The sequence below is a fragment of the Macaca nemestrina genome, chromosome 11 (genome assembly GCF_043159975.1).
Source record: "Macaca nemestrina isolate mMacNem1 chromosome 11, mMacNem.hap1, whole genome shotgun sequence".
Taxonomy (NCBI): Eukaryota; Metazoa; Chordata; class Mammalia; order Primates; family Cercopithecidae; genus Macaca; species Macaca nemestrina.
The window spans coordinates 55988525-56000986 of NC_092135.1; the positions used below are offsets into that span (position 1 = coordinate 55988525).

The 12462-nt window shown below is 34.5% G+C and overlaps 1 protein-coding gene and 1 long non-coding RNA gene across 8 annotated transcripts in view; one reads left to right on the forward strand and one right to left on the reverse strand.

Moving 5' to 3' along the window:
* Positions 1–4609: 4609 nt before the first annotated feature.
* The window catches only part of LOC105493206 (coiled-coil domain containing 148), a 285928-nt gene continuing 278075 nt past the window's right edge, over positions 4610–12462 (reverse strand). For 5 of the 7 annotated variants that reach the window (XM_071072801.1, XM_071072803.1, XM_011760724.3 and 2 more), the window contains one exon: positions 4615–11724. In XM_071072801.1, coding sequence (XP_070928902.1) covers positions 11578–11724 — 147 coding nt within the window. In that variant the 3' untranslated portion in view covers positions 4615–11577. Of the gene's footprint in view, positions 11725–12462 lie in introns of all 7 variants that reach the window. The other 2 variants (XM_071072806.1, XR_011609794.1) reach the window with 2 other exon arrangements.
* The window catches only part of LOC139357124 (uncharacterized), a 67748-nt gene continuing 61365 nt past the window's right edge, over positions 6080–12462 (forward strand). Inside the window, exon 1 of the long non-coding RNA XR_011609797.1 lies at positions 6080–6163. This is a non-coding gene — a long non-coding RNA (uncharacterized lncRNA). The remainder of the gene's footprint in view (positions 6164–12462) is intronic.

Sequence of the window (12462 nt, forward strand, 5' to 3'; positions counted from 1 at the left end):
ACAACTATTTCTAAAAATCAAGGAAAACTAATTTCAAGTGTAAATGAGGAAAGGGAGGATCAGATCTTAAGTCAACATCAGATAACAGATCAAGAAGCCAAGGAATATCCCTAAAATAATTAATGCACATTAGAAAAACATTACCACAAAATAGATTAAAATTATAACCTAAAAAAATAAAATAACTAAAAAGCTAAACAACTATGAAAACGATATATGAAATAACATTAATCAGAATTAGGAACACTCAAAAATTAGGTAATATATCTCTGGAAATATTACAAATAAAAGAAAAATATTTTAGAAATGAAGAGTACACTACAAGGAGCAAATGAATTAAAATGCAACAGATAATACCTGAAAAATAGGAAGTAAGAAATATAAAAATTTAAAAAGCAAAGACCAAATGGAAAACATTCTATTTTGTTTAAAATGACACTGTGTTCTTCAAAAATGTCAGTTTCATCTTCAATAAAATACTAGCAAACTGAATTCAGCAGCATATTAAAATGATTATATGCCATGAACAAAAGATATTTATTCCTGGAATTCAAGGATCATTCAACATACAAAAATCTATCAATGTAATACTCCACATCAACAGAACAAAGTAAATAAAATCACACAATCATCTCAATTGATGCAGAAAAGGCATTTGACAAAATTCAACACTGTTTTGTGATTTAAAAAGAATATTTGACAAATCAGGAATTAAAGGAAATTTTCCAACATGATAAAGGCCATATATGAAAAACCCACTGATAACATCATAACGGTTTTTCAGAGCAATTAGGCAAGAGAAAGAAATAAAAACATCCAAATTGGAAAGAAACAAGTAAAATGATCATTTGCATGTTCTTTTTTTTTTGAGACGGAGTCTCACTCTGTCGCCCAGGCTGGAGTGCAGTGGCGCGATCTCGGCTCACTGCAAGCTCCGCCTCCCGGGTTCCCGCCATTCTCCTGCCTCAGCCTCCCCAGTAGCTGGGACTACAGGCGCCCGCCACCTCGCCTGGCTAGTTTTTTGTATTTTCAGTAGAGAAGGGGTTTCACCGTGGTCTCGATCTCCTGACCTTGTGATCTGCCCTCCTCGGCCTCCCAAAGTGCTGGGGTTACAGGCGTGAGCCACCGCGCCCGGCAATCATTTGCGTGTTCTATGTAGAAAACCTTAACGATTACACACTTATACAAACTGTTAGAACCAATAAGCAAATTTAGCAAAGTTGCAAGATACAAAGTCAACGTACAAAAGTCAGTTGTGTTTCTGTACACTAACAATGAAAAATTCAGAAAGGGAAACAACTCCATTTACAATAACATCAAATAGAATAAAACACGAATTAACTTAACCAAAGAGATGGAAGACTTGTACAATGAAACATACAAAATACTGCTGAAAGAAATAAAGAAGACATAAATAAACAGAAGGATATCCTGTGCTCATGGATTGGAAGACTTAATATTTTTAAGATATCTATATTACCCAAAGCAATCCAAAGATGTAATGCACTCCCCATTAAAAACCAATGGCATTGTTTTACAGAAATATTTTTTAAATTCTAAAATTTGTATGGAATTCAATGAACTCTGACTAGCCAAAAAAATCTCGAAAAAATAAGAACAAAACAATCGTGAAAAAGAACAAAGTTGAAGGACTTCCTGATTTCAAAACGTACCACAAAGTTACAGTGATCAGACTAATGTCTTTAGGTTAGCATGGTATTAGCCTAAAGACAGACAGACCAATGGAATAGAAATAAGCCCTCGCATATATGGTCAACTGATTTTCAACAAGGGTGACAAGACCATTCAATTAAAAGCACAGTCTTTTAAACAAACAGTGCTGAGAAAACAATATCCACATGCAAAAGGATGAAAGTGGATTCTTACCGTATACAAAAAATAACTTAAAGTGGATGAAAGTTCTAAATGTAGGTACTAAAACTATAAAACTCTTATTAGAAAACATGGAGAAAAAGCTCCACGACATTGGGTTTGGCAATGAATTTTTGGATATGACAGTAAAAACACAGCAACAAAAGAAAAAATAAATTGGACATTGATATTAAAAATTTTTGTATATCAGAGGATACTATCAGCAGGATAAAAAAGGGAACCTACAGAATAGGAGAAAATATTTGGAAATTATATATATCTGATAAGGCATTAATTTCTGGAATATATGGAGCTCCCCTACAACAGAACAACAGCAAACCAATCCAATTCAAAATGGGCAAAGGACTTGAATAGACATTCCTCCAAAGAAGATATATACAAATGACCAAAAAGCATCTAAAAAATTCTCACCAGCATTAGGAAAATGCAAATCAAAATCACAATGAGATACCAATTCACACCCATTGAAATGGCTATGATAAAAAACAAACAAACAAACAAACAAAAACAGAAAATAACAAGTACCAGCAAGGATGTAGATAAATTGGAACTCTTATGCCTTGCTAATGGGAATGTAAAATGGCAAAGCCACTGTGGAAAACAGCATGGCAGTTCCTCAAAATCCTAAACATAAAACTACCATATCATTTACCAATTTCACTTCTGAGTATATTCTCAAAAGAATTAAATGTAGTGGTTTGAACAGGTATTTGTACATCAATGTTTATAGCACTGTTATTATAGCCAAAAGGTGAAAACAATCCAAATGTCCTTTGACAGATGAATAAACAAAATTTGCTTGTTGGTTCTAATAGTTTGTATAAGTGTGTAATCTTTAAGGTTTTCTACATAGAAGATGTTGTCAGCCTTAAAAAGGAATGAAATTCTGATACATTCCACAACACGGATGAACCTTGAAAACATTATGGTAAGTGAAATAAGTCACACATAAAAGGACAAGTATTATATGATTCTGCTTATATGAAGTACCTAGAATAGAAAAATTAATAGAGAAAAAAATTAGAATAGTGGTTACCACAGGCTGAGGGGAGGAGGTGGGTAGTTTTGTTTAATGGGTTCAGAGTTTCAGGTTGAGATGATGAAAAAGTTCTGAAGATGTAGAGATGTGATGGTTGCACAATAATGTGAAAATACTTAATGCCACTTAATTGTATGCTTAAAAATGGTTAAAATAGTAAATTTTATATTGTGTATATTTATCACAATAAAAAGTCAATGTCTTGAAAGATAAAAAAGGCTGTAGAAATGAATCAAATTAAAGAAGAATACAAAAGCAATTTAAAAGTTGAATAAAATGTTAACAATAGGAGAATCTGGGTTAAAGTTACAACAGTTTTATTCTTGCAGCTATTCTATAAAGTTATTTCCAAATAAAAAATTTTTTAAAAATGAAAAAAGAGATTAAAAGAATTCAAAACAAAGTGACAAATAAAGACTATAGGCAAAGAAGATCCAACATAGCAAAATAGCATAATAAGAGTCCCGGGGAAAAAGTATAACAAACACTAAAAATTATAATTTTAAAAAATTCCTGAAATAAAATTGAATTTACATTGTGAAAGGGAATATAATTTACTAAGTGTATTAACCCAGAATGACAAACACAAAGATAAAGTCCAGTAAAACTGCTGTATTATAAAGAAAGTGAAAAAAACTCTAATCAGGCAAAAAGATCAAGTGATTCTTAGGGAAAGAAAACTATATTATAACCAGCCCTTTGACACTTTATGCTAAGAAAAGAAAACGTGAAAGTATCTTAGACCCAGGAAAAATTTATTTTCAACAATAAAGATGACCATCAATCTGTTATTAACATTCAAGGACCCAGAAAATATTGTTTGATGACCAATTCCTGAATAATCTTCTGGAAAACGGGCTTCACACCACCTAAATGACAAGAGAGAAACTGACATAATAACTGACAGTATCAGTAAATATGTATTTACTTAAAGAATAAGATTCAATCACGGATAAAAGAGAATATGTATAATACCTACATAATCCCTCACAATATAGATAACAAAAGGAAAAAGAATAGGAAAGGCGTAATAACCCCAAATTTTATTATTTTTGTTTTTATTATATTGGTATTTTATTCTAAGACTTTTGTGGGTAAAATGTGGGATAATGTAAATTAGTAATTATGTCATACTCTAACATGTGTGTGTAATTGGCCACCAGAATTGTCAGTAAGGAAAAAAGAAAATACAAAAGTAAAATACAACATTATCAAGTGAAAATCTTATGGAATTTGAAGTAACAGAATAAATAAATAAAATATTTTATCTGTAGATAATATATGCATATATCTGGATTTGTTGTTGTTTTTTGTTTCTTTTCTTTTTTTTTTTTTTTTTTGAGACCGAGCCTTGTTCTGTCACCTAAGTTGGAGTGCAGGGGCGTGATCTCAGCTCACTGCACCCTCCACTTCCTGGGTTCAAGTGATTCTCATGCCTCAGCCTACTGAATAGCTGGGCTTACAGGTGCTCTCGACCACACCTTACTAATTTTCATATTTTTAATAGAGACAGGGTTTCACCATGTTGGCCATGCTGGTCCTGAACTCCTAGCCTCAAGCGATCCACCTGTCTCAGCCTCCCAAAGTACTGGGATTACAGGCATGAGCCACCGCACTTGGCCTGTTTTGTATATATGTATATGTATATGTATATGTATATGTATATGTATATGTATATGTATGGGAGTGTGTGTGTGTGTATTTTCTAACGATGCTCATTGAAAAGGTCTAGAATAGAAGACCAACCTAGTAGCAATGTGTATTTTTGCATCCAAATTTTGGTTTTGAATGACCATTTTCCAATAAACAGAACCAAAGCTTCTCAGAGAAAAGGTTAGTTCCAGGTCAGAGCAAGAAATATTCAAAATGAGCTTAACTCCATCAAAAAGTGGGCAAAGGATATGAACAGACGCTTCTCAGAAGAAGACATTTATGCGGCCAACAGACACATGAAAAAATGTTCCTCATCACTCGCCATCAGAGAAATGCAAATCAAACCACAATGAGATACTATCTCACACCAGTTAGAATAGCAATCATTAAAAGTCAGGAAACAACAGGTGCTGGAGAGGATGTGGAGAAATAGGAACACTTTTACACTGTTGGTGGGACTGTAAACTAGTTCAACCATTGTGGAAGACAGTGTGGCGATTCCTCGAGGATCTAGAACAAGAAATACCATTTGACCCAGCCATCCCATTAATGGGTATATACCCAAAGGATTATAAATCATGCTGCTATACAGACACATGCACATGTATGTTTATTGTGGCACTAGTCAGAATAGCAAAGTCTTGGAACCAACCCAAATGTCCATTAATAACAGACTGGATTAAGAAAATGTGGCACATGTACACCATGGAATACTATGCAGCCATAAAAAAGGATGAGTTCATGTCCTTTGTAAGGACATGGATGCAGCTGGAAACTATCATTCTCAGTAAACTATTGCAAGAACAGAAGACCAAACACCACATGTTCTCACTCATAGGTGGGAATTGAACAATGAGATCACTTGGGCACATGAAGGGGAACATCATACACTGGGGCCTGTCATGGGGTGGGGAGAAGGGGGAGGGATAGCATAAGGAGATATGCCTAATGTAAATGACTAGTTAATGGGTGCAGCACAGCAACATGGCACATGTATACATATGTAACAAACCTGCACGTTGTGCACATGTACCCTAGAACTTAAAGTATAATAAAAAATTTTAAAAAATAACAACAATGAAAAGACACTTTGATATGATATGGTTCTTTTTACTCACATGTGCCTGGCACATAGTAAGTGTTCAATAAACTTTTGCTAAGTGAAAAAAAAAAGTGAGCTTAAAACATCTTGTTATGCCCAATAGCAAACATGACAGATTTCAAAAAGTGGCTGCAAAAATATTTCCTGTTTCACATACTTTTATCCAATGTGACCTTGCTACCAATAAGTGGACCTTTTTCTCAACTCCTTTTAATCTGGGGGAGTTCTATGACTGCTTTGATGAAAAAAGTATGGAGGAAGAGACCCTATCCCAGTTCCAGCAGTAGATCTTAACTGGTCTAGAAGCTTGCATTTTATACCTCTCAGAATGTTTGCTCTTGGAAAATTCTATCTTGGAACCCAGCTACCATTCTATGAAAAGCCAAGCCATCTTAAGAGGTCATGTGTAGGTGGTCAGTCCCATTGACAACCTCAGATGAGCTCCCAGCCAACAACCAGCATCAACTGCCAGTCAGGTAAGTGAGTCCTCTTGTTCATTCAGCCAAGTTGAACTTTTGGATGACTACACCCTCAACTAGCAATTGACTACAAATTTATAATATACCCCATGGTAGGCAGAAAACGTCTCCCAAAGATGTCAATTTCCTAATCTCCATAATCTGTTAATGTTATGTTACATGGCAAAGGGCATTCTGATCGCTAATCACCTGATCTTAAAACAGGGAGGTTATTCTGAATTATCAGAGTGGGCTTAATGTGATCACAAGAGTTCTGAACAGTGGAAGAGGGAGGCAGAAGAGGAGTGTGGCGTGCTGGGATGTGAGAAGGATTAGGCCTGCCATTGCTAGTTTTGAAGATAAAAGAAAGACAGCGTAAGCTAAGGACTATAGGCAGCTTCTAGAAGCCGGAGCAGGCAAAGAAACCGATTATCTCCTAGAGCCCTGAGAAAGGAATACAGCCCTGTCAACACTGTGATTTTAGCCCAGTGAGATTCAATTCTGATTTCGACCTCCCAAAACTATAAGATAGATTTACATTGTTTAAACCATTACATTTGTGGTAATTTGTTACAGCAGTAATAGGAAATTAATATAGGCCCCAAGTGAGAACTACCCAGTAGAGCCCAGTCGACTCATAGAAACATGAGAAATAATTTTTTAAAATGAAGTTTGAACCACTAAGTTTTATTGCATAGCAATAGATAACTGGAATAGCAAGGGAGTTACCAAGTCTATTAGGCTATCTTAATAGAATTCATGAGCCAAACTGAAAAGGTTTCCATTGGGCAAAGGGGGAATAAATGGAGCATCAGTAAGGATAACACTTTAATAGAGTAAATGATCAAATACATTTAAATTCATAACTTCATAAAGATACAACAAAACTGATCAACTTTGTAGGATGTGATAGAATAAACTCATTATTTGTAAAACTGTTAAGTAAAAAAAAACAAAAACAAAAACAAAATGTAAACACTTACTTAGCCTACTCCTCTTATACTATCAAATACCAGAAGAGGAAAATTTTTTCTTTATATAATTTTTCTAGGTAATAAAGGAAAGAGTGATTGAATTTGAATATATCTCTACCATGCAATCTGTAATTAATTAATGGACTTAGGCATTGAGAATTAGTGGCAGCAAAAATTGCAAAAAGAGGTTCCATCAGACAATATGTATATCCTGCTGGGGGAACACACCACCACAATAAAGCAGCCTTGGAAAAAAGAAAAAAAGAGAACGACCTGAATCTTATGTCTGATAAAGCCTCTGGGTCAACTACCAATTTATGGCAAACACAAAGAACACAGGAGAGAGGAATATATTAAACTATTAATACACCAAAAAGATAAAGTCAACAAAATCCAGCAAAGGTAATTCTGCATATAAATTTCTTTGTTTCTTCAAAAAATAAAATGCAAAAGGGGAAAATGGATGGAGGGGGAAAACCTGTAAATTAAAAAACACTCAAAAGACATAATTTAAAGCTAAAAGTAAAGTATAGCATTGAAGGATGTTCCCTTTGATAATACAATTAAAAAGATAGAGTTAAAGGGTCTAATCCTGGAGCACTTCAACATCTAGAGATGGATAGAGATGGAAGAGTCAGAAAAGGAATTGAGGAATGACCAGAGAAGCAAGAGGTAAAGCAGGCTGGTATCATAGAAGCCAAGAGAAAAGCATGCTCTGAGATGGGGAAGTTGTCAACTGAATCAAATATCATGAAGTCAGTAAGACGAAAATTGAGAAGTGGTCATCAGATTTGCCAACACACAGTTCATTGGTGACCTTGCTGAAAGCAGTGTCAGAGGAGTTGAAGGCAAAGCTAAATCAAATGAGTGACAGTAACTGGAAGATGAAAAGAGACATATAATGGCTATTGGCAACTCTTTAAAAATGTTTGCTTGAGAAGAGGAGCAGAGATATAGCCTGGTAGCTAGGGGACAATACAGGGTTAACGGAGATTTCTTTTTAAAGTGGAGTTTATTCTAGCATATTTGTATGCTGAGAGAGAGCTTGAAGATATAGAAGAGAAAAAGAATAAACAAAAAAGAAAAGTTCTTGCGGAGTTGAGATGGGATGAAACCCAAAACACACATAGAAACACTGATCTCTGATAGAGGGAGGGTTGCTCCATCTGCCAGAGGATGCAAAAGGTAAATGCCCATTTGGGTATACTTGCAGATTTGGCGGTAGGGAGGTAAGGGAATTTCTATCAGATGGATTACATTCTTTCCTTTCAGTTTGAAACAAGCCCATCATCTTCAAAGATGTGGAGCTGTATCAGGATATCCCATTTGTTAACCATGGGATTGAGGTTAGTGGTTTTTAAATTTTTTTGGACCATTACCCACTAATAAATGTATTTTTCTTATGACCCACTATACACAAACACAGGTAATTGAAATAAAATTTCATGGCCCAGTGCTTACTCCTATCAGGTATGTTCTCTGTTCTTTCTTTTTCAAGCCTACTAGTCTAACTAGACTGGCAAGAGTCATGAAGCAGAGCACATGGGTTGGGGAGGACGAAAATAAAGGGGATCCTATCCCATGTCAGGGTAAATATGACTCCTGAGTAGGGACTGGCCTCCCTGTCTCAGAAATACATGTAAATTAAGGATATTAAATCAGAAATTGGCTAACAAGATTATTTCCAATGCACTTATATACTAAAATATTGTTTTTCATAATTTTCTAAGTTTTAAAATTTTATTGGGAATTTATAGTATTACCTATTATAGTATATAAATAAAACACTTATGTAGACATTAAAGGACAATCAGACAGATCCTATACTCACTACCCTGGTTAAGCAATAAAATGTTTTCAGTAACATGGAAGCCCCCATTCCCAACTGTCTCTCCATCTCTGAGAGGTAATCATTACCTTGATTTTACTTTTAACCATTCAATTTTTCTCTATTATTTTGCCACTTATGCATATATCCCTAAATAATATAGGTTAGTTTGTCCTGCTTTTGTACCTTAGATAAATATAATACTACACCATATGCATGTTCTTGTATCTGGCTCCTTTCACTAAATATTATGTCCATGATGCTATTTTATTCATTTTCGTTGCTGAATGCAATTCCGTATTTGAATATACCACATTTTTTATATTTGTTTACTGTTGATGAACATTCTGCTTGTTTTCATTTGGGAATCCTAGTTTATGTCCTCCTACACACATGCAGGAGCTTCTCAAGAGCATCTATCTTGCAGTAGAATTGCTGGATCAAAGAGTATGAATACTTTCAACTTTATCAGACAAGTTCAAATGCTTCCAATTTACACTCCCACTACCAGTAGGCGTTTCCCATCGTTCTATATTATCACTACTTGATATTTTTAGATTTCTTGACACTATTGCCAATCTGGTGGGTATGTATTGGCAATTCATTGTGGGCTTTAATTGGTACTTCTATCCTTTCATATGTTCATTGGCCATTTGGATTTCAGATTTCTTTATTCAATTTTGTTTCATTAAAAAATGCTAGTTAGAGTTGATCTTTGACAAATCTGAAAAACAAAAAAAAGCAATGGGGAAAGGATTCCTTATTCAATAAACAGTCCTCGGAGAACTGGCTAGCCATATGCAGAAAACTGAAAGTGGACTCCTTCCCTACACCTTATACAAAAATGAACTCAAGATGGATTAAAGATGTAAATGTAAAACCCCCAAACCATAAAAATCTGAGAAGAAAATCTAGGCAATACCATTCAGGACAAAGTCACAGGCAAAGATTTCATGATGAAAATGCCATAAGCAATTGCAGCAAAAGCAAAAATTGACAAATGGGATCTAATTAAACTAAACAGCTTCTGTATAGTAAAAGAAATTATCATCAGAGTGAACAGAGAACCTACAGAATGGGAGAAATGTTTTGCAATCTATCCATCTGACAAAGGTCTAATACCCAGAGTCTACAAGGAGCCTCCACATGTCATCGATTGTTCTCAAAATGGTGGTGCTATCCCTCACAGTACTATCACCAGCTACTAGTCCGTTGGGAAAACGTAAAGGGGATGATATTCAGCTGGAATCTGAGTGTGATCTGCTGGACATCCGTGTGGATGTTGATGTTGGGAAGGATCTGTGGACTCTGAGGAATATCGGTGTCATGCTGTTTAGACGGGGTATGCTCTGACATGGCAGGGCTTTCTTGGGTCTATGTCTGAGGCGCCACATCAAGCAAACTGAGGACCCATAAAGGAATACTGTAACCCTGGGAGACACCGTAAGGATAACAATAATGCTCACTACTCCCTAGCTCTTGTTAAACACTCCTTCCTCTCTTTTTATGAGATGTTATGATGCGGCAACAAGAAGGGTGTTAGAATGAATTTTGGAATGCAGATAAGGATATTGCCCATAGAATCTTTTGTGAAGATTTATTCTAACAAGGCTGTACTTGTATTTTTTATTTCCATGATGTTGAGGACAATCATAAAGTCAAAGATTCCACTAGATGGACACGTCTTTTTGTTTGTTTGTTTGTTTGTTTACATTATTCCAGTAATTGCACGGAGGCTGCAACCCTTGGGAGGCAGGTGGGAAATGTCAGGGAGCTGCAATAGAGAGAAAAAGGAGTGGGGGTAATCTTAACGGTAACAATGGCAACCAACAACACTAACTTGTTATTCTGCTTGAAAAATCATTTTTTAGAAATAGTCAAATATTTATGTTTGAGTTTTGTTTGAAATGCTCCTTTTCTATAAAATCATCTAAATATTTAATAATTTGGAACTTTTGACAGCATTCCAAATATTATGAAATTTTAAATATTTCTTCTAAACAATCACACAAATATACATGTTTCCAAACCAAAACAGATATTCCCATGCTTGAAATGCTTTTTCTAATTTCTAATTTATTCTTAAGGGCTAATTTGCAAAATGAAATTGTTTGGATGATTGGTTTGCAGTAAACATGGTGTACCAAATTGGTTTCTAAATTTAGAGAAAGGTTGAGTCTCCTCTTAAAATAATCAAGAAATAATAGAAGTATTAATGATAATGAAGTTTCCATAATTAAAAAGTCAAATTCTCAAATAACAAGCAGAAATGAACATTAGCAGGTAGCAGTTACATAATTTATAATTCTTACAAAGTTATTTTGAGCTCTTTTTATAGGATAACACAACCTCCAACATGCAGTTTGCTAAATTATAGTATAAGTACTATATGTGCCATAATTAAGTTCCATAATTTGGGGGAATTTAGTACTATTAAATATAACTTAAAGATACAGGAAATATAGTGCATAAAATTCTAAGAATCACAAAAGAAAGGCAAAGTTGTTTTAATAGATGCTATGATTTCTATGTCTGATATTTCAAACATTTTAGAAAGTAGTAATTATTATTATCCATATAAATGTTTTCAAAGAAAAATGCTCTTTACATATAGAATTTGAGGAAGAGCTCTATATTTTAAATACAGTAGACTCCATGTCCTTCCTTGGAGGTTTTCGAGGACTAATTTTTGGTAATATCTCTTTGGCATAAAGTGTTCTATGAAGTCCAGCTTCTCGAAGCGCTAACTCGAAGCGAAGCCTAGGGTCAGAAATTATCTGTAGAAATAAAAATACAATTTAAATAGCAATTCATTGAACTAAAATAACTTTTAACATTTAGTTTCATGTTTTCCCAAACTAATTTTTTTTTTTTCTGGACAGATGACTAGGTGACAGTAAACTTTGTGAATACAGTGACTATATTTTGGAAGCATCCAAACCTTTTTGACATTATCACTTTTCAGTACTTCAGTGGTTTCCAATGTAGGGTGTATAGAATATTGTGTACTAGATTAGTCAAAATATAATGCCTTAAAATTATTAGAAGATGAAGTAAAAGAAGCTTACTTTCAGTGCTACTATCTATTTATTACTTATTGCTGGCTGGAATTATAAAATACAGATAAGCATTGATTAAAATAAATCTAAGCCACAACCTCATACATCTGTCTTTAAAAAGCATCTTAATTTCTCCATCATTTGGCAATATTTAAATTAAGCTTAAACACATGGCCACCACTTGAAAAACAAAATCAATAGGACTTTTCTTCCAAGGCTGGGTTTCTATTTCAAACAGAAGTAGAAAATGCCTCCATCAATCTAAGTGGGAGTAGACATATGAGTAGTTCAATTTCTGTTTTCATTTATAGCTGATTGGATCTTATTCCTCTTCCCCTCCTCCTATGAATATTAAATGTCAACAGAGACTGTTTGAAATGATAAGAAGGTGGCCACATATGGATTTTACCTAATGAGGCATTTTACATGGATTTGAAGTCCCCCTAGAGGATGTGA